This window comes from Aricia agestis, chromosome 17 (genome assembly GCF_905147365.1).
Source record: "Aricia agestis chromosome 17, ilAriAges1.1, whole genome shotgun sequence".
In the NCBI taxonomy this organism is placed as follows: Eukaryota; Metazoa; Arthropoda; class Insecta; order Lepidoptera; family Lycaenidae; genus Aricia; species Aricia agestis.
Genome location: NC_056422.1, coordinates 3,941,851 through 3,966,576, shown reverse-complemented (window position 1 = coordinate 3,966,576; position 24,726 = coordinate 3,941,851). Strand labels below are relative to the sequence as shown.

Here is a 24,726-nt window from a genome sequence, read left to right as displayed (position 1 = left end):
ACGAAAGAGAATAATAACTTGATAAGAAGTAAGAACCGTCTTCTACGGATGATTATAATCCAAGAATTTGTATGGTTTTTCTGGTTCCATTAGTACTTTAACAGCAATAGCAAACAATGCTTTCCTTTCAAGCTGGCATCGGTTTCATACCCAAGCATATAATTTGTTGTCCGTCTGGTCGCAATTCGAATATCGCTTGTAATGGTAAATTTTTCCGAGGATTTCTCGGGACCTAAAGTATTCTCAATTAAAATTGCTTTACCAATTCAAGAAGCAGCAGGCATACAGAAGCAATTATACTATATATATACATATATACAAGAATTGCTCGTTTAAAGATATAAGATAATTGGAAGAGTATAATTGCTTATATATATATATATATATATATATATATATATATATATATATATATATATATATATATATATATATATATATATATATATATATATATATATATATATATATATATATATATATATATATATATATATATATATATATATATATATATATATATATATATATATATATATATATATATATATATATATATATATATATATATATATATATATATATATATATATATATATATATGGAATCTCGGAATCGGCTCCAACGATTTTCGGGGGCGATAAATCGATCTAGCTAGGAATCATTTTTAGAAAAGCTCGGTCAAATAGCTAGTAATAATAAATTATCATAATAAACGGCATAGCAACAAAGATTAATCTTTAAAGCGACTACTGTTTTATTTAAATCACGTAAAACAACCTCATTTCAACGTTACTGGTGTAATTGGATTCGTGAACGCAGACTGCAGTCTCTTGACCCTAATAGTGTAATTGCTGAGAGTTCCGAGAAGATCTCGAAGATCTTATCTACTATCGTGAAAGTGTTTGGATGTTTCACTCGAGAAGATTCTACTGTTACAACTTCTAAAGTCTAAACTATCATTGAGCAAAAAAGTTGAGGAATTTATTCTAGATAAAAACCTCTATCTTCTATAATCTATCTATAAAATAAATGGATTTCCAATTGTGTTAGTAACGCTATAACTCGGTAACGGCTGGACCGATTCTGCTAATTTTAGTCTTAAAATAATCCTTGAATTCCGGGCGAGGTTTTAAGTGACACGAAGTTCGCCGGGACAGCTAGTCTTATATATAAAAATGGATTTTTAAATGTGTTAGTCGCGCTAAAACTCGGAAACGGCTGAACGGATTGGGCTGATTTTAGTCTTAAAATATTCGTAGAGGTCCAGGGAAGGTTCTAAAGTGACACGAAGTTCACCGGGACAGCTAGTTTAACATAAAAATAACTAGTTTAATACGCTAGATTTTGCACAAAAAGCCAATAATCCAAAAATACACAAACAAAATTAAATAAACTTTTCCTTTAACTTTTCTATGCTTTTAATTTTTATTCAACAAAGATTTAAACATAATGTCTGTGTGATTGTAGCTGTATACGTGTTTAGCTATCAAATGCAACCATTTATATGTTCATAAAACATTTACATGAAAGTATTGGTCAAATTAGTATAAGAACCCGAGTAAAAAAATAGCTCTACCATTTCGCAGCCGTGAGAGAGAGAAAAATAGCCTGTTCGTGATAAAAATGCCATAATTCATAATATAGGATCGGGCACTGATGTCGGGACGCGTTGTAGATTAGAAATCGTCAGTTTATGGGTTAGTTAATTTGTGTGTCGAGGCGACTAATATGGACCGCCGCCGCCGTTCTCTCGTTAAAACTTACCTAGATGCTTTCTCGACCATGCTAATTGTATGACCTCGCTAAAATGGCAGCTAGCAAAAACCAACTCATATTTATTTAAAAAATATACCTACAGCTTATAACGGGTTTACAGTTTACACTATTCCAATCCAGTGATCAAATCCAGCGCTGAATTGCTACTGGATAATTTATGCGGGCACTGAAATGCACTCGAATGCAATTCATTCCGAGTATACCAGTTTACATTATTTAATTAACACTGGATTGGAATGATGTAAACCGCCCATTAAATTACTAAGTAAGTATATTTTTAACCGACTTCCTTAAAGTATATTTTTAATCTTCTAAGTTAAATCTTATTGATAAAGGAGTAGTCCACAGCTTTTGAAATATTTTTTAACGCGATATTATAATAATATGGCAACTTTTCAGAAATAACGTTTTGTTTTTTCGATTCCTTAGACATCTTTCTTAAAGCATTGCAAGTCGAAAAGTACTTAATATAAATGACATGATACTTAAAATATTCACAAGTCATTATACTGTACTCGGCGAAACATGGTAGTAGCGGTCATTGACTCCCTGTCAAAAAAACTTGTAATTTTCTATACAAAGCCGCGATTCGTATAGAAAATGACAAGTTTTTTGACAGTATAGTATAGTCACTTTCTAGTAGACTTGGTGATTATAAGTTTTATCAGAGCTTCCCCATTAGATAGTTGCAAACCAATTTTTCAGAAATTACAGATCCTCCCTTTGGTATGCTTGTATATAAGAGGTATTTGTGTTTTTGTTAAGCAACATTCGCACTACTTTCCAAAAAATGCTGATGTCAACAATAGAAGTGCTACAGCAAGATACAAATATAAACTGTACATGCCACAGTGCCACATGGATGTATATAGGAAAAATGTGTACATTAACGCCATTAATATTTTTAATAAATTACCAGATAATTTTAAATCATTAAATGCAAGTAACTTTAAAAGACAAATTACTAAATGGCTATTAAACAATTGTTTTTACACATTAAACGAATATATGACATTTAAAGAAAAATAATGCAATGTATAACATATATATTATTTATTAAAATTAATTAAATTTGACAATTATAGACCAATAATTCAATGTATGATGTAATAAAATTAATTAATTAAAATCTCTTATGACATAAATATTTTCTATGTAATGTAATTATTATTATTGTATAGTTATCCAATTTGAAATGTATTTTATTTTATATGAAGCTTATAATACATTTCTTCAATTGACAAATTATATATAAAATTATTTGTAAGATAATGATGTGGGTATTAATTAATTTTACTTATATATTTAATTTAATTGCACGCCATTGTTATGGCAGAATGTTAGAACTATAAGTAGTGAATAAGACCTTTATATCAACAACATTCTGGCAATAAAGACATTTGAATTTGAATTTGAATTTGAAAGATCTTGCAAAAACATAAAATATATCAACTCGCTAAAATATGCAGTTTAATCGAGGTGTTCCATAAAACAACCTGTTTAGTCCTAAAATTGTCTCCAAGGTAAAATATTAAAATATTGCCTGCGGTAAAACCGGCTGTTTTTTATTGCCTAAGTGTGCAGACGCGTTTTCTCTTTACTTCCTCGGCGAGTTCAGAATAAGGGCACAGGGCTAATTCTATGCAAGCTTTATGTACACGCAATTTCTCTGTAAGGGTGCATCCAGATTGATGCGACATGTTCACAGCTCGTGACCGTGACCGTGGCATAATATTAGAAGTGTGTGAGTTGTGACAATGATCACTACAGCAGAAGTGTATTTTCATCTCACTGCAAAAAAATCATTTATCATAAGGAACTGCCCCTTGTCACCGTCACATCTAATCTCATGATTTGTGATTGAGCCGTTCTCCGAATTTTCCGAATATAAAAGTCTCTATCTAGTCGAAAAAAATGGTCTATATAAGTTCTATTGTACTTGGCTAAACAAGACATTACAAATTAACCTGACTAGTGTCACTTATTACGATAACCATATCTTGCTTTTATCAAAACGAGTTTTTCAGCTTCAATTAATTGTACTATATACGTTTGTAATAATTTTATTACAATATATAGTTTGTAATAGTTTGTATTGACTAGTTCTTTCCTCTGGACTAGGCCGACTATGATGCGAGAATGCCGTATGCGCTTGGGCAACCATACGGACATTTAAATCTTTTCCCAGGCACTACAGTATTTGAGGAGTGGTTACTTCGCTCTGAAAAATACTGTATAAATCATCCACAACGGATGTAAAGGCCTGGTTTTTTTTTGTAATAATTTATAGCCACAAAATGATGCTGAATTATTTAACGTGTTGTAGCGATAAGAATAGGTAGGTACTTTGAACCGGAATCAAAAAGATTAGAGGACGTATGCTACGCTTTTCTTTTTGTTTTACTTTCCACTATTGTCCAAATCGATAGGCGTAAGGCGATACACAAAGAAATTTATATGACATTTTGTGACCAGCGCGGTTTGGACCATAGTATGTCAACTATTGCCACATACAGGATAATAAAAAAACTGAATTTAGGCCACAAACTTGTACATTATACTGAAGACTCTGACCCCTGCACTACAGTGTGTAAATGTTGGGAACTCAAAAAAAATGCCGTCTTGATACGGATGCCCGGATCAGTAATTTGTATGGGTATGAAGACGGATTTTTTTGAGTTCCTAGCATTGTTCTTATAGAAAAAGTTGTTCATTTTGACGGGCTCATTTGATAGTTTCAAGGATAACGGTGTTTACACTAACATCTTGTATAATTGTTAACTGTATTGCAGAGGCATGTTAACTGTAGTCTGTATGGCATAATATTTCTAGTTTTCATTTGACACAAAATAAAATAAAAACCTTAAAAGTCCTCTACCATCAGCGCAATAGGCTACTAGGTGGCGCAAAACTAGTATTTAGGCTCCTCCTATAATCACCCGACCATTATCGAGTTGTTTTCGTGTTGGTCGTCACGGAAACCTTACGTGCTCATAAAATATTCGTCGACCCTTGGCCAGGTCGATGCGAAATGGTTTAATTACTTCTTGTGCTTTCCACGGTCGCATCGATTTTGGCTGACCTTGACGATTTTGGTAGCAGAAAAATTAGGGAAATGATATCCTGGTGGTAGTTATCGGGAGACTTTGCATGAAATATGCTGGTTGGTTGCCCAGCCCGTCTAGAACTTCCTTCGTGCTAAAACATTTTAAACTAGATGATGTTTATCGCAAGGAAACCGCATTTTTTTCCGCAACAAAAACTTTCTCATCCCTTTTCCGACAGAGAGACACAATTTAGTATTTATAGTATTAGTAAGAATGGACATTCTTTTTTTAATCTGATTCCAAAAGATTCAGCTTAATATTTTAAAGCAACCACCCATTTTTACGTAGACGAATATTTTGGCTAGTTTTGGACAAAATATGCAGTTGATGAATATACTTCATTTCCTCTGATTGAATTGGCACGGAGCTGCCATTCACGGATCACGGTTGTTATGTAAACAATGTGAAAGCGATCGACTTGCGATCTGACACGTCGTTATCACATGTACCCAGTATGTACTTACTACTTAGTAGCACGCGATATACTCGTTGGGTTAAAGGTTGCGCTCCGGCACTCGCACCTTTCCACCCAGAACCAACCTAAACGAAAAAAAGCAGTCGGATGCGCTTGTGAACAAAATTGCCGATTTTGGGCGCTATTAACGTGTCCTGGCTAGTTCTGTTTTAGAGTAAAACAATCGCGTCATGACTGCCAAACAGATTTTTCCGTCACACATAAGCCACAGCCAAGTTTTCATAAAAAATTCCTGATTTACGGTCTGTAGCAAATTATTACACAGTCTTTAAAAGCAAAGATATTCCCTTAAATAATATGTTTCTATACTAATACTAACTTAACTGAAATATTCACAAAAGTAACGCTGATATCGTTTAGTTTGGTAGAGCCAAACACCATTTCTTGAATTCATCTATCCATCTAGGAAACAATCATCATGAAATAGATCAGTCTTTCCCAAAATGGGCGATAACGCCCCCATGTGGGCGCTAGAGGTTTAAAGGGGGCGTTGAGGGACCCAGAAAAAAGATGAGTAGAGGCTTGCGGGGGTGATTTATTTCATCTGGATGCATTTTAAATTGAAACAATGGGGCGCTAAAACATAATTTGTTCTCAAAGTGGGGAGTAGACAAAATAAGTTTGGGAACCCGTGAAATTGAAATAGATGGAAAGCGTACCAAAACAAACAAGCCTAGGTAGGATCGACGTAACGGACACACGCAACAGCCGGATAGTACTGCTGAGTTAGAAATCGTAATGCCGGCTATGAAACGCCGAATGTCGGTCAATGTTGCTGGCGACATCTTACACCATCGCCGGTGACCTACTGCCCATCCTAAACACATCTTGCCCATCCATTACTTTACTGGCTATTTTCTACTAATGGTAGAAAAGAGTCAGTTTATAAAGACATGAAGGAACTTTATTCATCGTAATCTTTTTGCATTTTGGGTAAAGTGCAATATTAATTTGTTTTACCCAGAATCAAAATTCTAGTGTAACTTAGATTCAGAAATTAGTATAATTGAATTGTAAATGAATCGTCTTCATATTGTCTTGATGTAATTTTGGAGCAGCACCTTCATGAATATAATGCATAATTTACTCTTTACTTCTAAAAAAAGGCCCATAAATTATAAAATAATATAACTTTTTTAATTTATTGTACATAATGTATACTTACCTACAATTTGCCTGTTCTGTATTATTATTATACAGGTATATTATGTAGGTATCCTTCCATGTGTGCTATTATTTAGACATTGCTATTGAGAAACAAAGTATTAGACGCATATACAGCAAAAATCGAACTAAAGAGTTTTCCCACATCTGATTGAGATTCCCACTTCTGATTACTAAGAATGGGGTTAATGGGGTTGGGTGGTAGTTGTAAACTGTGGTGTGCTTAAGGAAAAGTGTATACTTATTATTGTTTTTATCTCTATAATTACTACCCGACATCACGCAATCAATACACGACATTTAATTATCGCAATTAAGGAAATTGATATATTTTATTTATAACCTACAGATCTTGTTATCAGTCGATAAGGTTCGATCGAGTTAGGGCTCTCGAGTCTCGTATCTCCGATAATCACGTCAAGGTCAAATCATCGGAACAAGGTTTGAGGCTGCGCGTGCGCCGACGAATCGGTTGCCTACTCCGAACATGTACGCCTAACTTAACGCACGTGTTTTGACGCTTCAATAAAAAAAAAACAATGTAAAAGTCAGAGAAAGTTTTAATGGTTTAGTGAGCGAAGTAAAATGTGAGGTTATGTGGATAGAGAAAAATGTTGAGGCGCCAGTTTTCTCATGATCCTGGAAAATCCGAGTTGTCTCGGGCAAACCATGATAGCTACGATCGAAGGTTGGATTTTTAATTACCATTATATTTTTATAATAGCAGTCCTCTTTTGTAATTTACATATAAGTAGATGCAAATTTTATCTTTTGGATTAAAAAAAATGGATGTTGCATTCAAGACGAGTAAATTAATATGATATTGTTTGTTCATAGAAAGACATGACAGCTAATAGTACTTACTAGTGAGACAGTAAGTTTCCAGGACATTATTATATCATTAAAATTTGTGTAAGTACTTACAAGTATGAAAACAAGTCGCGAAAAGTTGGTTTGGGCTACTTTGAATCGCTACATTTTTTGTTCGCATTCTTCATCGTGACTTGCATTGTTTATGTCTTCGTTCAGATATATATTTTTGCCTTTAACAGGCTCTTTCGGCCAAGAAGCACTCTGTTTCATAGAATCTCAAAATATGTAACCTATAAAAATAAATATTTTTCAAAACTGGTGTAAAATATTATGTGCATATAATATTTTCTAAATCATTGTCGTTTGAGTCATGACATGATTGAGCAAATTTTAGTTAAAATAATATTAGGACTTATTTTCCGTGCCATTTTCCCACATTCATGAACACCATCAAAATATGTTGGGCTTACACTATGGTGACTAAAATGCTCTTATTTATTAAAGAGAGTTTGTTCGCTTTGCGAGCATGTCACCCTCATAGGAACAAAAAAAATGCTCATGTTAAACAGAACTGGTTATGTAGCATTTATTTATAGATTTAACAAGTTTTGAAAATTAACATCAAAAATGTATTTTATTTTGTCCGTCGGTACTCGGTAGGGTCTAATGGGCTTTGCGTGAGTCTCATTATAAAACATTACACAATTATATTTTGTAAACTCTCTGACATCATTGCCGTGTAATGAGATTTTAAGTGGCGTTTAATTTTTAGAAAAACCCAGACCGTTGATAAATAAAAAAATAACAACAAAAAAATAATTAAGCAAGGAAATCATGCTTGTTTCCTCAAATGTTTAGTCGCAATTCGCAAATCAGAACAAAGCAGCAAAATTTAAATTCTGTTGTAGAGTTCGATTTAGGTATAAGATTTGGATATTTTTCTATCTCAATCATTCTACACCAAGTATATCAATGCCTACCTTTGTATAACAATAGTTGATATAGATTATTATAAAGCTTGTCGACTATCGTTTTAAAAATGTTATAGAAGCACTTTAAAGTATAATAGTGAAAATAATTTATTCACATTAGACTTGATATTCAAACTCAAAACGTCATTGAAAGTCGGTGTTAATTAATGAATAGTATTCTATGAAAACAATACGTATTTGTATTGTATTTTAATTTTTAATGAAAGTTCAGCACGGGGTTCAAAGTACCGTTTACTTGTGTTCTGTGGCACGGGCGACGGACGTGTTACAATGTTTTCAGGTATAGTTCTAGTGTTTTCTGTGTTTTTTGTAAAGTAAATTATGTAAATTGTAAGCTATAACATAGTAATGTATCATGTAATGTACAAGGTTTAACAATACAAGGTGATAATATTTTAGGGTTACCCTTCTATAGAGTTTACTGTAAGGTAGCAGCGCTGAAAGATCATTTTTTTTATTTGTGTGAGCAAGGACCCACCGTCATGAATTTTCCCATACAAAAGTAAAAAAAAGTTACTCTTTCAGCGCCGCTTCTTTCACAGCGAAGTCTACATTGACACCCAAAAGTATTAACACTTAATTTTGTTGCACCCTGTACATATAAGTAGGAACGTCATAAGTTAAATAATGTAGACTTGCCGCAGATTCTCTACCGGCTACTGGCTAGGTGTTGATTTTCTCGCTCGCTTCGCTCGTCGCCACTCAATGTTATTATTGTTATGCATAACTGTATAAGTATAACCATAGATTGTACAAATAAGGAAAAATTGTATAACAAATCAATATTCCGCATAATATTAAGTGTGACTCTTTTATGTTTTTTACTGCGATAAGTACAATGCCTTACTGCTTACATCATACATGCAATGTGTAACTTTTTTCTTTTTATTTCAGACGTACGCGATCCCTGAACGCCCCTTCCCCGATACAACAGTTTGGGCCATGCGGCAGAATAATGAAAAACTCCGCGATGGTAATGTAAGTGTTATCATTTTTGCTAGAGTATAATTTATACTAAAGTTACAGTAACAGAACGAAGGAAGCCTATGCACGGACCGAAGAAATATTTTCTTAGGATCATGGTCCTATGCAACAGAAAAATAATGTACAAAATAATTGGTCAACAAACGATGGAGTCTCGATCGTTAAAGTACTAAAAATCCTAAGGGCCAGACCACAACACAGCATTGCGGCGTCGCATCGCAAAAAAAATACTTACATTGATTTTCAAAGTTTGTTTTTGCGATACGACGTCGCAACGCAGTGAAGTATAACACAACCTCCTCCGATTCAAAAATTCAGTTAAAGATTTTTAAGCCCTAGTACAAATAAGTAATTGCTTTTATTGCAGCACCAACTTTTATTCTAAACAATAAAATCTTACGACACTTAACATTTACCAATAAACACGTTCTTATCACGATATTTTATATGCTATTTTCCATTAATTAGTTCAGCGTTATAGCAGTTTAATGCTTTATCAAAGATGCGTTAAAATTAGCCGTGAGCGTGACTATAACCCTGAAATTTCAGAAATATAGCCCCTTACCGATAACATAATACTTACGCAATGTGATTTTTCCAATATTCCAGGCAAAGACCAACAAACCTTGTTAAAAAAAAGGGGTAGTCCGTAGAAGTGCATAGATATCTTAGGTCACGACCACCAAGGCCCCCGTAAGTGATACTGGCGCCTGTGTGCAAAAAAGGACTTTGGCTCCCCTTAAGGCATTTTGAATCTTTTCTATAGTAGGTAGGTGAAATAAAGCAAATAAAAATCGGCCAAGTGCGCGCTGGACTCGCGCACGAAAAGTTCCGTACCATTAAAGTGCAAAAATAGACCAAAATTTTTTTTCTTTTAAAATTTTTTTTGTCCCTTGTTTTTGGTGCCCCTAAACGATGGGGATTTGGCGCCCCTAGTGGGTGGCGCACGTGTGCATTGCGCACATTGCACATATGGTAGCGGGGGCCCTGACGACGACGCACAATTTCCGAACGCTCCATCCCGAGACCGTGTCCGGTCACAGTCACGTCGTGCTAATCTAGACGCACCCTAACATTAATTATTTTTTATATTTTACGAACATGGAAAACATAAGATAGCCAGATTACAGATAAAATATAATTGGAAACATAAGAAATTAAATCAAAGCCAACGAAAGATTTAGTTTTAGCAACTGTTACTGCAAATTAGAATTCATTAAAATTCCTCCTACAATGTTAACCAAATCTCAGAGTTTAAGTAGGCAAGTTAAAGTTAATTATTTAGAACAAGTAATCTAGAGTGACTTGCAGTAACATAAACAGTTCAGTGTATTACTTAGGTATTTCAAATTTAATTACAGTTAATATTTAACTATTTCATATTAAATTTATTTTTATTCCGTAGTCCGCGTCACCATATTTTGGAAAATTTACTTATCGATATTATGTTCATTAAATATGAAAGCTAAAATTTCCAAATGGTGATACTAAAAGTACCTAATACCTACCTTTTTAATTCAATTTTAATTTTTACGTCCTTACAACTTTATGGGACTGTGACTTTTGTTAATTAAAATTTTATATTGTTATTTTTAATGAGACCTGCATATAAATTATTTCAATGAATAGTACTACAATTTATTTTATAGCCAATTTTTATGAGCACCTAGCAAGTGTTGAATAAATTAATAATAGTCTTTAATTTTGCTTAAATTATGTAGGCGTCGTAAAATATATTACAGAGAATACACGTCTAGGCTCTAGAGTCTAGAGCTATAATATTTACCGGTGTGCCAGCGAAAGTAAATTAGCTGACAGATTAGTCAATGTACCATCGAGGGAATTCTTAAAAATTTACCGGAGGCCCAATCCCCTACCCTATTCCCTTCCCTACCCTCCCCAATTCCCTTCCCATCCCTACCCTCCCCTATTACCCTATTCCCTCTTAAAAGGTCGGCAACGCACCTGCAGCTCTTCTGATGCTGCGAGTGTCCATGGGCGACGGAAGTTGCTTTCCATCAGGTGACCCGTTTGCTCGTTTGCCCCCTTATTTCATAAAAAAAAAAAAATGATTCCTGGGCAGTTGACAGACCAGCGTCATTTGGTCGAATCATGTCAATTTAATGTTAATTGTGATCGGTCGGCTGGTTTTGACGTAACGCGACCAAACTACGTAGCGCGTAGGTCCCCCCTCTGCCTATGAATCAACCCCTCTGATAGTACAAAATCAAATAAAATGCGTTCCGCCTCCACACTTTACAAGTTTGAATGGTTTTCTAGGAAAAAGTGCACGTAAATTGTTATTTAGTGTTTTGAATTTCGTTGTGGCACCTACTTTTTATCACACGGTTCTCACGCTGGCCAAGATAAAGATTAGATAACTTTTGTCAATGTAACATGTCGGCAGTCGGGTATGTCTATGTATGTCTATGTATGTATGTCCTAATGCAGTCTTGTGATATGCACGTAGAAGTAACTAGAACATATAGGTGCAAGTACAGTCGATGGCACCACTTCTGAGAATACTGCATTGAGCAAAAATTCTTCTGGACGATGGATCACAAACTAGGATTGACTATATTATTCATACTAAGATGAACTTTCATGTTAATAAATATCCTCCTTAATTAAAAAAATTAGAGAGGATATACAGTACAAAGACTAAAGAGTAACAAAACTAAGTGATAATACTTTAGGGTGTGTATGTGGTCCTTATATAGAGTTCACTGTGAAAGTAGCAGCGCTGAAAGAGATTTTTTTTTGTGATTTGTATGGACAAGATGAAATAAAAATTACTCTTTTAGCGCAGCTACTCACACAGCAGACTCTATATTGGGGACCCATAAACAGCCTAGTATTATCATATTAGAAACAGCCTAGTATTTAATAATAATAATATATAATAGCCTATACTCCACTCGGGCTAACTTGTCGCTAGCGGTCGTTGACTCCCTGTCAAAAACTTGTCATTTTCCATATAAACCGCGATTGACAATGAAGTGTCAGATATTGTCAATCGTGGTTTTATATGGAAAATGACAAGTTTTTGACAGGGAGTCAATGACCGCTAGCGACAAGTTAGACCGAGTGGAGTATAGTATTATATATATTTTTTTAATAGCCGCTTTATTTAGACATTTAAATATCCAAATTTGGTTACATTTATTGGTACAAGTTACAAAGTATTAAAAGTATCATATAATTTACCAGCCTAATATAATTTATCACTTAGTTTTGTTACATCCTGTATCTAAGGCGAAAAGCTCATAGATGACCATACTTTGCATAAAAATGAACTACCCTCACCGCACAAATGAATCAAGATCTTGATTCATTTCTGTGACCCTCACTTTCCATTATTTTCATTCCTACCCTCGTTATTGCAGGCAGATCCAGGACCCGGCGTCGCAGCGGCTGACGTGGTACAAGCCGCCGCTGACAGTGCTCGTCATCAAGAAGGTCCACGACGCCACCATCCTCGCGCCCTTCGTGCAACTCGTTCACTGGCTTGTGCACGTGAGTAGTGACAAATATCAGTTTTTTTCTTAAACGAGTTATACGAAGGCGATAATGTAATTATATTAGAAACTAGAAAGTTTTGTCACCCGCTGCGACAAAACATACCAATAAAAGCAGAATCACAATAATTATTGTTTCGTTGCATTGCCTTTTATCGCCGCAACGGCAACTTTTCGACGTACGACTATATGAATGCGTTGCGTTGTCGCCGTCGCGATGTTTCAACGGATTAACGGAAAACAAACTAATTCCAGAAGGCACGATGGCCTAACTAGCGAATTGGATTTTTAATTAAAAACGTCCTTTATAACATTTCAGGAGAAGAGCATGGTGGTATTCGTCGAAGCGGCGGTGTTAGATGACACGTTGCTGGGAGAGTACGGCGACTTCACCGCGGTGAAAGAGCGGCTCATGACGTTCCGCGCCGGCACCGACGACCTGACTGACAAGATCGACTTCATCATCTGTTTAGGAGGCGACGGCACGCTGTTGCACGCGAGCTCGCTGTTCCAGGTAAGAGCGAACGTTGCGGTTTTACATACCTGTTCCAGGTAAGAGTGAACGTTGCGGTGCGGTTGCGGTTTCACATACATTTTTTTTATAACATGCCACTTTTCTCCGTTGCGTTTCGATGCTATGCCGCGTTGTTTTGACAAAACAGTCAAGATATTAAGTGGGAGAGTGCATGCGCTGTCAACGACTTATATCAGCTTACATGCGTTGCAACGTAGCTATGTAGCATATTATACCTAATATTATGCTCCGACGACTCAACATCTGCGAACTGCACGGCAAAACTGACCACACTCAGAAACATTTAAGGAGAAACCGCACTACAGTGACACGAGTCACGACTCACGACACAATGCGACTCTACTTCCATAGAGTTCTATGAACTTGAAGGGTCGTGTCGCATAGTACGGTCTCACCTTTAATGATTAGATGCTTAACTTAAATTTAATTAAGATTTTGACATAAACTCCGTACATTACCTGTTAACGTTTTAATTACATTACATGTAAAAGTAATAATTAAGCCAAAATCGTGTAATTCTACTCGGTTAATGTTTTCTCTAATGTAATTAGTTCGAACGATGTCACCCAAATTATCTTTATGGGGATTAGGGTGCGTCGTCGACCTAGAAGTTTTAAATCAATGCGCGGTCAGGGATTACAGGTTTGTTTAATGGTTTTATTTAGCGTAAATTAGAGTGTTTCAGGTTTTTTTTTTCTTTAAATCGTAAGACCTTCACCATGTCTGGTGTCATTTCTAGTCATTAATCGCATACTGTTAAGAAATGAATCTGTACTAACACATAAAGTACATTTTATTCTGAAAAAGTACAATGTTAAAAGTGCAAAAAAAGTTGGAATAACTAGGTTTTGGGAGCCGCAAGTTAAAGCTAGGCGTACAGAAAAAAATATCTGCAAAGATATGTACGTATTTCTAAATATATTATGATTGCTCCCAATTTTGTGAAATGTTTTAGATAGTGTAAATACTTTTATATTGTACTAGCTGTTGCCCGCGACTTCGTCCGCGTGGACTTCAGTTTATAGCGCGCGATGTCAACAAAATTGGTGTCAAAAGCTTTTATAAAATAATCCTGGTACCCCTTAAATCAATACAGCTGTGCAGTGTGCAAACAATAAGTACTTCATTTTTGTATGTTAAACTTTATATATTATGCCAAATTTTAAAGCTTATTTAGCCCCCCAATTACACAACTTTATCATTGATAGGTTTAGCCCCAATTTCACCAACGTCTGTTAGTGTTAACAGCTTGTTAAAATATCCTGTCTTCTCTTTCATTCATATGAAAAACAAAACAGCTAACGTGATACTAATTCGAGCATTAACTTTAACAGTCGTTGGTGAAATTTGGTCTTAAGGTTACGTCACTGCCTGCACAGATAAAGTACTGAGTTATTTAATACCGTAGAATAGATATAACAATCGAAAAAAATCGAGACTTAAATGTAGGATGATACCACCTCTTATAGAAAGACTTTTGAGCAAGCGTCAGCGCGATGTAGAAGACGCACGGCGCCATCTATTATGAATTTTTTGAACAAATTTACGACCCTTACAACCCTTTTTTCCAGTAAAAAAGTAGCCTATGTCCTTTCTCAGGCTTTAGACTATCAGTATACAAAATTTCATTACAATCGGTTCGGTAGTTTTGGCGTTTGGCGTGAAAGCGAGACTGACAGACAGACAGACAGACAGAGATACTTTCGCATTCATAATATTAGTACAGATTATGTGCACACTGCACAGCTGTTTTTGGGTATTTTGATTAATTAAGGGCCGCGCTACACCGGAATGGCAGCGGCGAGGCAAGCACTTTCAGCGCTGCCATTCCGGTGTAGCGCGGCCCTAAGAGGGGTACCACTTACCAGGGTTTTAAAAAGTTTTTAAATTTGACACAAATTTTGTTGACACCGCGCGCTATAAACTAAAGTCCACGCGGACGAAGTCGGGGGCAACAGCTAGTTATGAATAAAAACAATAATATATAATAAAGTAGGTACCGTATGATTAGTTCTGTTATAATAATGAAGTAAAAAATAAAGCGCCATCTGTTTTCATATATTAGAATTAAAATGTTTTCATATATTAGAATTAAATTGATATATTTTCTGGATGGAATATAGGCCACAACACAACACACTCGAACTCCTTAGAAATGCAGTAGGAGTTCTATAAGATAAGATAGATTGATTATTATTATAGCAAGTGATAATATTATTAAACATAATATTCTAACGTATATAAGTATGATTAGTTTTATGTTCCAACGAAGTAAAAAAAAAGCGCCATCTGTTGAATCGTATTAGAACTAAAATGTTCATTGCATCGCGTCGATATATTTCTGGATTTTTTATAATATTATACATAAAATATATTTAAGATTTTTGAAATATTATTTTAATACACATCCAAGACCCAGGAACATTGAAAACTTTTTGTTCCGCCTGCGGGACTCGAACCCAGGACCCCCGGGATGAGCGCTGGCCATGCGCAATGCGAATTCATTTTCATCGATATTTTCATGGAAATAAGATATTTTCCCACATCAAAATGTAGCCTATGTCCTTTCTCAGACTCTAGAATAACTGTGTACAAAATTTCATTGCAATCGGTTCAGTAGTTTTGGCGTGAAAGCGAGACAGACAGACAGACAGACAGACAGAGATACTTTCGCATTTATAATATTAGTTTTTGGCGTGAAAGTGAGACAGACAGACAGACAGACAGACAGAGATACTTTCGCATTTATAATAATAGTATGGATTAGTATAGAAGTATAGATACATAAAATATATTTAAGTAAAAAATAAAACGCCATCTGTTGAATCGTATTAGAACTAAAATAAAATAAAACGCCATCTGTTGAATGGTATTAGAACTAAATTGCATCGATATATTTCTGGATTTTTTATAATATTATACATAAAATATATTTAAGATTTTTGAAATATTATTTTAATACACATCCAAGACCCAGGAACATTGAAAACTTGTTCCGCCTGCGGGACTCGAACCCAGGACCCCCGGGATGAGCGCTGGCCTGCGCAATGCGAATAAATTTTCATCGATATTTTCATGGAAATAAGATATTTTCCCACATCAAAATGTAGCCTATGTCCTTTCTCAGACTCTAGAATAACTGTGTACAAAATTTCATTGCAATCGGTTCAGTAGTTTTGGCGTGAAAGCGAGACAGACAGACAGACAGACAGACAGACAGACAGACAGACAGAGATACTTTCGCATTTATAATATTAGTATAGATTAGATTTTAACCTGTAATGGGCGAAGTTGTTAATTAAAAAATATAAATACATATATCTATCTATTGTATTCCAGCAATCAGTGCCACCTGTGATGGCATTCCACCTGGGGTCGCTGGGCTTCCTAACGCCATTCGAGTTCAACAACTTCCAGGAGCAAGTACTCAACGTTTTGGAAGGTAAAAGGAGATTTCAGTGTGGGATAATGTTAATTGTGGATTAATGTTGTCTCTCTCTTTCTTAATATTTATGCAAGAGATGACATGATATTTTGACGATTAGAATCCACCCAGACTTGCTCTCTGTGAGTTATTATTTATAAAAATAGTGTATCAGAATGTAATATTATATAAAAAAATGTAGTGTGATGCCACTAGCGTATTACGCCATCTATCTGCGGCTTTTAGGGTTCCGTAGGCAAATGGCAAAAAACGGAACCCTTATAGATTCGTCATGTCTGTCTGTCTGTCTATCTGTCTGTCCGACCGTATGTCACAGCCACTTTTCTCCGAAACTATAAGAGCTATACTATTGAAACTTGGTAAGTAGATGTAGTCTGTGAACCGCTTTAAGATTTTGATATAAAAATGGAAAAATTATAAAAAATTTTAGGGGTCCCCATAGATACATTCATCTAACCTATGCGTATCTATGGGTCTTCAAAAATCATATTGTGGTTTCTAAAATCATTTTTTTCTAACCTGAATAGTTTCCGAGAGACACTCTTCCAAAGTGGTAAAATGTGTGTGCCCCCCCCCCCCCCCCCCCCCCTCTAACTTCTAAAGTAGGGGCATGGCCGGTTTTTTTTAAATTACTGAGAGCTTCATTCTGAATATGTAGTGTATTTAATTTAACCATTTTCCCGTTTTATGTTGTAGTAATTAAAAAGTTCTATTACACAAGACATCAAGCTGTTAAAATAACAATTTTAAATGCAGTCTATTAACTTGGCCTAACGTCGAAGAAAACTATTAATCTTTAACCACTAATAGAAGTTTTCCACTAATTTAAGCTATTGTTATTAATATATAGCTATAAGTTCTCCAAAAATAAATTAATTAACAAAAATCATCATCATCAGGTCATGCAGCCCTGACCCTGCGCTCGCGTCTCCAATGCGTGGTTCTCCGCAAGAGTGAGGAGGACAACAAGAAGAAGCCCACCACGATCCTGGTGTTAAACGAGGTGGTGGTGGACCGGGGACCCTCGCCCTACCTCTCCAACATAGACTTGTTCCTGGACGGCAAGCATATCACCTCGGTGCAGGGTGATGGTGAGTAATAAAAAAACATTTCCTCAATGTATACACATAACACCACATTGCAAAAAACCAATGTACACAAGGAATAAAAACAATAAGTAAGTGTACTAGAGCTCGACAAGGCTTTAAATGAACGAGGCGCAAAAAGGAACTAACGCTGTCATCAGACAAAAACGCCATTTTTGACAGTTCTCCTTTACCAGCAGCGCCCCCGCCCACGTTCATAGCCTTGTCGGACTTTCCAAGGATCTTTTGCGCATGGCCAGCTAATGCCGCCATTTTGTAGAGTTAGGTCTGTTTATGACTGTCAGTACATTCAAGTAATATGTTTTTACGTGGCTGAATTAAATTTTTCTTTGTTGTACCATCGAGGAAGTTGATTCCTATGCAATTGACAGACCAACGTTATTTGGTCGAATATGTCAATTCAATGTTAATTGTGATCTGTCAGCTGGGTTTGACGTAACGCAACCAAACTACTTAGGTCCCCGATTTGCATAGGAATCAACTTCTCTGATAGTACTTTGAAAGGAAAATAATTATTTAGTTAAAGTTTACAATACTTTACTATTAAAAACGTATTAAAAGTATATTTTTTACATCCCAGGTCTCATAGTATCAACTCCTACGGGCAGCACGGCGTACGCGGTCGCGGCGGGCGCGAGCATGATCCACCCCGCAGTACCCGCCATCATGGTCACGCCCATCTGCCCGCATTCTCTCTCCTTCCGCCCCATCGTAGTGCCCGCCGGCGTCGAGCTCAAGGTGAGTGACAGGTGTTAACTTCTTCTTCTTTTAATGTAGGTTTACTCTAATAAATCGCCAGTGGATAGATATAGTTTTCGGCTGGCGTGACAATAGCACGCACCACTATAGGGCGTGACCATGATGGCAGGTACTGCGGGGTGGATCATCACCCCGCAGTACCTGCCATCATGGTCACGCCCTATAGTGGTGCCGTCGGCATCGAGCTCAAGGTCAGCGACAGCTGTAAAGTACTCCTCCCTCTTTAGTGTAAGTTAAGTCTAATAAATTGCCAGTGAAAAAGATGGCGGCTGGCGCGAGCGTGATCAACCCCGCAGTTCCCTCCATCATAGTCACGCCCATCTGCCCGCATTCGCTCTCCTTCCGCCCTATCGTCGTGCCCGCCGGCGTCGAGCTCAAGGTCAGTGACATCTGTCAACTTCTTCTTTTAGTGTAGATTAAGTCTAATAAATTGCCAGTGAAAAAGGTGGCAGCTGGCGCGAGCATCATTTTCACGCTCATCTACCCGCATTCTCTCTCGTTCCGTCCCATCGTCGTGCCCGACATCGAATTCATGGTGGGTGACAGCTGTTAATTTCTCCTCCTTTTTTTAAGTGCGGATGCAGATAAACAAAATGTGAAGATGGAAAAGAGATCTTTGATATAGTCAAACGAAATTGCTACAGTTCTGCGAGGATCTTTCAAGTTTCAAGGCACTTGAAAAAGTGTTTATATATTTATGTCACTACTGCAACTGGAAGATGTGTGATCAAATGCTGACCTAATGTGTGTTCCCAGTTTTATTACAGACAATTTTCACCCTCTGATCCACTATGTTGGTTTTAATTAATTTTACCTTTTTTATCCATACAAAGCTGAAAACTAAGTATTTTATTGAACTTGTAAGTAAATTGTAGATCGCCCTATCGCCGGAGGCTCGTAATGCGATGTGGGTGTCTTTCGACGGTCGCAGCAGACAAGCGTTACAACACGGAGATAGGTACTACGCTCGATGCTTGCGCTTGTATATAATGCATAAACAGCATAATCCACTTGTTATATTATATCCCTTTTATTTTCTACCCCTCTAGTATTGCTATATCATTCTTGTATACCCGAGGAAATTGATTCCTAGGCAGACCTTGACAGACCTTATGTCTATTCAGTGTTAGCTGTGATCGATCGTATGAGTTTGACTTAACGCGACCAAATGACTCAGGTCCGCCCCATCTGCTTAGGAGTCAACTTCTCTTATAGTATATGGCATGTTGAGATCTGTCAATTGTCAATTAATTTTTGTTTATTGTAGATTATTGATTACAGCTTGATAACATCTTAATTTGCTATAACCTCTTGTTAAGTTTAACATAAGTAAAGTTATGTATTTAATTTTGTACATAGTTTATACTTTTGTTTGTAATTAGTTCCCACTTGTATCTAGGCGTAATTCTTATAACTCCTCTAATGCCGAATTTCTGAGAACTTTGACAGATTTTATCTATTCAACGACGTTGTAGTTTGATTAATATTTTGATATTAGCTAATCAAAATAGGGAATTGATGGAATAGATAAACTCCTATCAAATAACCTTGAAACTGGGCATAATGATCTAACGGCTAACCTAACTTATATAACCATAGACAAAACCTGCTTAAAACTGCCAATTCCGCGTTAATAAGAACGCAAGCTTGTTTCAGATAAAACTAAGCCCAGAAACACGTAACCTCGCCAGCGTATCGTTCGACGGTAGATCACAATTGATCCTCAAACCTGGAGATAGGTATGAGGCGATGAGAAAAAACCAATCATGAAACATCGAGGCGCCATTACGTATGGAATCGGAGCTCACTTCACTCATATATCTTTCACACTTCAATACAATACGAGCGAAAGAGATAAACTTTGACATTTGTGTGGAATCCTACCTGTCATGTTTTTTTAAATTTTTATTTAATTGATCTGTACGTAGTAAAGTAAGTGCCTCGATGTGAAATATTCATTGTAAAACCTTGAGCAACTGGCAAAACGGTTATTGTGGTTGTGGGTTTAAATATCATTGCATGTGGCTTTACTAATTAGCATGTTTGGTGGTTGGAACATGTAATTAATTTTTTTAAATGCATAGAGAATAGAACGATGAATAGCTCCATATTTAAATTTAAGACACTGACCGCACTACGCGACGCGACACAACGACTTTTATAAACTTCAGTTCTATGGAACGTGAAGTGTCGTGTCGCTTTATAGTTACAAATTATAAGCCATGTCACATATATATTACGATGTCACGATATTTATCTTGTTCTATTCTCTTTGGTAGTAAGTAGTAATCACAATGTTGAGTTTAGTTTTTACTGGTAGAATCTTTGTTTTTCTTCAGTAAATATTACTCTCAATAAATTGCTGAGACATAATCCATCATTTCAAATATTTTTATTTTCATGAGGGGTTCAAAGGGAAGTCACTTGTCCATAGACAATAATGAAACTTTTTTACCAGCTTGTACGTGACAACGTCAGTGTATCCGGTGCCGTCGATATGCGCGCAGGATCAGATCTCAGACTGGTTTGACTCTCTCGCGGAGTGCCTGCACTGGAACGTGCGAAAGAAACAGAAACAGGTGGACGAGTTGAGCGACCTGACACTCTCTTCCAGCGACACTCTGGAGGAGATCGAGAACAACCACCACGACTTAAGGCCAACTGACACGTGACCCGTTGTCTATGGTCCCTTCGGTAGCCTGATGTTATATATGCATTTTCCCAAACAACGAACAGTGTGAAAGCAGCATTATAGAACTACCAGTTAGTTCCTTTTTTAGACGCTAGATCCTATTGAATTTTGATTGTAAATAAATATACTATAAATTGGAAGTTTATTACATTACATTGGTTTTGAATAATGAAATTTGCAGTAAACATAATAATAGTTTAATGGATTTTGTATTTTTATAGATTCGGTCGTTTAAATTATGAAAATGATGTTATTTTAAGTACCTCTCTTCATTGGTTAATGGGCTAAGTATTTTTGTTTAAATGTCGCACACGAGTGCGGATGTTTTTGTGATAGTTTAGGATGGTAAGTGTTCAATATCTAATTAAAGTTATATTTACATTCCCGTTGACAATAAAAATTAATTTTGTTATGTCTGTGCTGGATTCACTTATAAATAATAATATGCTGTATGTTTATAAAATAGTTGGAAACAAGAAATTAAAAGTTTGACTGATAAATCTATGTAATGAACCCATATTGAGGTGCTATAAGCAAGCTAAAGTGCCAATACTACTTTTAAATGTATGGTTTTTTATACACAAGACGCACAAAAATTAGCTACTCACGGCTATTATTTATTTTATGCTCATTTATAGTAGATATTATATTTTTTTTGTTTTTGAAGTGGTGAATCAATGTAGCACTAGCAAGTATTCATAAGTTGTGTAAATATAAGTTACAGATATACCTAGAAAAGGCATTGTCTTGTTTATTGTGATTACAATTTAATGTTTATTATAAATTATACTGTTTTGAATTTTTAAAACTGTTTTATTTTTTCATTTTTATGTTTCGTATTGTTCAGCAATAAAATCATTAACAGTGGCGTAACTATAGGCTGGCAAAATACCACGAGCCCCCGACCCTAAAATGCCCCGGCCAAAAAATGCTACGATTATATGCTTAGATTAGGAGACAGTTATACTCGAGTATAACTGCTCCCCCCCTCGGTACGCCCATGCGCGTGTTTTTGTATTATTTTCCTAAAATTGTGTTATTTCGGTTTTTAATGTGTAATGATGGTAGAATATTAACCATTAAATATACAATGTCGTGCACAAGTGTGGCCAAGTGATACAACTTCAAGAAACGTGCCATTTTGTATTCACTCCAATACTCCATCGAAAGTTTTAGTAAAGGGTCTACCACTTTATTAAAACAACTTACTTGACTCGTAGACTTTTCTGACTACTATTTTAGATTTTTACTAGACTTTCGACTTAACGATCATCTGGAAAAACGACTTAATATTTTGCAAACTTTTCACAAAAAAAAAAATTCCCGCCATATTTTACTTGACACTGGCCATGGTTAAAAAGCCGTGCGCCATATGAAAAAAGAATTTTTACAATCGACATTTGACATCGGTGTTTGACATTTCTAAATTGACAGATGAAATCAGAAATAACCTCAAACCTCAATTATTTTAAAAACATATTAGAAGAAGAAGAAGAAAACATATTACCAAAATGTCCAAAATTACAACTTTGTTAAATGTTATTAGTAAGAGAAGTATTTCTCTGTCAGCACCGAGGGAGGGAAAAAGGAATTTTCGTAAGTTTATAATCGCTAACAAAAGAGGTTCCAGGCTTCACAAGGAAAGACAAGCTGGCCCCAACCCAGAGTTAGAAGTAGATAAACGCGGAGTAAGGGACACGGGATACGTATTGAATGGCCGTTTTTATAACATACCAGAAATGATCCCCGAACTAGTCGTGCCAGACCTGACGGGATGTGATCTAAAACCGTATGTGTCTTACAAAGCTGAAGACGTAATTCAGAGTGAATTTACTGCACAACAGCTCTTCGACGCTGTTTACAGTAAAAAGATCGTTACAGACTACAAGGAAGGTAAACTGGATGCAGAGGGACAACCTATTGAGCCGTCTGAAGAAGAGAAACTTCAACCACACGAAGCTGTTGAGAGAGCCAAGCGAACTGGTTCAGATATATTCTAAGAAATGTACAAAATCTATACTATTAGTTATTTATTAGTAATAAAATATAAAAGTTCAACTGCTTTTGGTTTTTTTTTTGTTGTATTTATGACAATTCTGTAAGCAGTTACATTAAATATGATAGTTTCAAGTTTTGTATACCTATTATGTTGGGACTTGGGCTTGAGCCACATGTAAAATTTCTGAAGTTCAGTTCCATCATCCTTGAGCTTATTTAAACTTTGTGGTCTACGAATAATAAAAACTAAGGAAAAGTAACTTCGTCAAAAAACATTCTACAATACTTGTCAAAAATGTGTACCTAGTTGCACATTTCAATACATTTGCAATATTTAGGTGGCCTTAAGAGGTATTAGGCTGACGTTACATGACAGTTCGAAAGGAACCAAATTTAAAACGGTAATAGTATGGGAGTTACGTTTCCTTAATTTTTATTATTCATAGTTTGTGGTTCTTAAAATCTCAAACCTTCATTTATACAAATAATTATACTTATAAGTAATAGTGAGAAGTTATTGCCTGATTCCTGATCTAGTATGATTTTTTCAATAAAATAAATCAGTAACATCGGTAAACAATTTAAAGTGCAAAATATATACATCTAACAATTTATATTCTGCAGAAAGAAGCCAAAGTGTAATTACATTTTTCAGTTTTATGCATTACAATTAGCTTAAAAAATTGTTCAGTCCAAAAAAGCCAACTGAATGTATAATAAGTAGTGTCCGACTGAAACTGATTTTTCAGCTGAATATTGTTTCTTGCTTTTTTATTGATCCCCGTAGGAACGAGTTTAATCAGAACTAAGTTTTATAAAACAAAGTTGTGAGATTGGTGAAATCCTCCCTTAGACATACTACTGAACGACGTACTACTGAAAACAAAATCAATAATTGCAGTATATTATTTTTATGGAAGACATGGACACGACCGCGGTCATAGTTCAATACAAAATGACTAAGCAAACTTGCAGTTGATGCCACTTTTTTTCTCCAGAAGGCGTTTTGCCACTAAACCTGAAAAATATACTGAGAGCCGCAATATATATTGCGGCCATCAGTAGTAGTACGCAATATTATAAGATAAAGGATATAGATATATCCTAAGATATCTTATAATCTCATAGTCAAACAAAATTCTTAAGTAAATAAATTTCACACACAATATAATCAATTTATCATAGCATTTTTATTTATATATATAAAGGGCTGGCAAGCAAGCTCGAGTTAACTGCGAAGTTTACCGAACGATGCATGAGTTTCGGTTTCGGTTATATTTTGGCTGAAATCGAAACTAAGGCCGAAACTAGATTTTTTGGCCGAAACTGGCCGAAACCGAAACCGAAAGTACGGTCGGT

The 24,726-nt window shown here is 35.7% G+C and overlaps 2 protein-coding genes across 9 annotated transcripts in view; both read left to right on the top strand.

Moving 5' to 3' along the window:
• The window catches only part of LOC121735252 (NAD kinase-like), a 50,866-nt gene extending 29,064 nt beyond the window's left edge, over positions 1 to 21,802 (top strand). For 3 of the 8 annotated variants that reach the window (XM_042126008.1, XM_042126010.1, XM_042126006.1), the window contains 8 exons: positions 9,225 to 9,308; positions 12,701 to 12,830; positions 13,152 to 13,346; positions 16,707 to 16,809; positions 17,712 to 17,903; positions 18,499 to 18,656; positions 19,553 to 19,635; positions 21,136 to 21,802. In XM_042126008.1, coding sequence (XP_041981942.1) covers positions 9,225 to 9,308; positions 12,701 to 12,830; positions 13,152 to 13,346; positions 16,707 to 16,809; positions 17,712 to 17,903; positions 18,499 to 18,656; positions 19,553 to 19,635; positions 21,136 to 21,349 — 1,159 coding nt within the window. In that variant the 3' untranslated portion in view covers positions 21,350 to 21,802. Of the gene's footprint in view, positions 1 to 6,998; positions 7,214 to 8,586; positions 8,611 to 9,224; positions 9,309 to 12,700; positions 12,831 to 13,151; positions 13,347 to 16,706; positions 16,810 to 17,711; positions 17,904 to 18,498; positions 18,657 to 19,552; positions 19,636 to 20,333; positions 20,417 to 21,135 lie in introns of those variants that run through there. The other 5 variants (XM_042126009.1, XM_042126007.1, XM_042126011.1 and 2 more) reach the window with 4 other exon arrangements.
• Positions 682 to 23,429, top strand: LOC121735253 (39S ribosomal protein L41, mitochondrial). The gene is made up of 4 exons (XM_042126015.1): positions 682 to 692; positions 12,547 to 12,550; positions 19,262 to 19,270; positions 22,870 to 23,429. Exon 4 carries the CDS (start codon positions 22,881 to 22,883, stop codon positions 23,367 to 23,369), a length of 489 nt encoding a protein of 162 aa, XP_041981949.1. The 5' UTR covers positions 682 to 692; positions 12,547 to 12,550; positions 19,262 to 19,270; positions 22,870 to 22,880; the 3' UTR covers positions 23,370 to 23,429.
• The last annotated feature ends 1,297 nt before the right edge of the window (positions 23,430 to 24,726 follow it).

Excerpts from the sequence above, each read along its gene's own strand:
- LOC121735253 (XM_042126015.1), top strand. The coding sequence starts at position 22,881 with ATGTCCAAAATTACAACTTTGTTAAATGTTATTAGTAAGAGAAGTATT.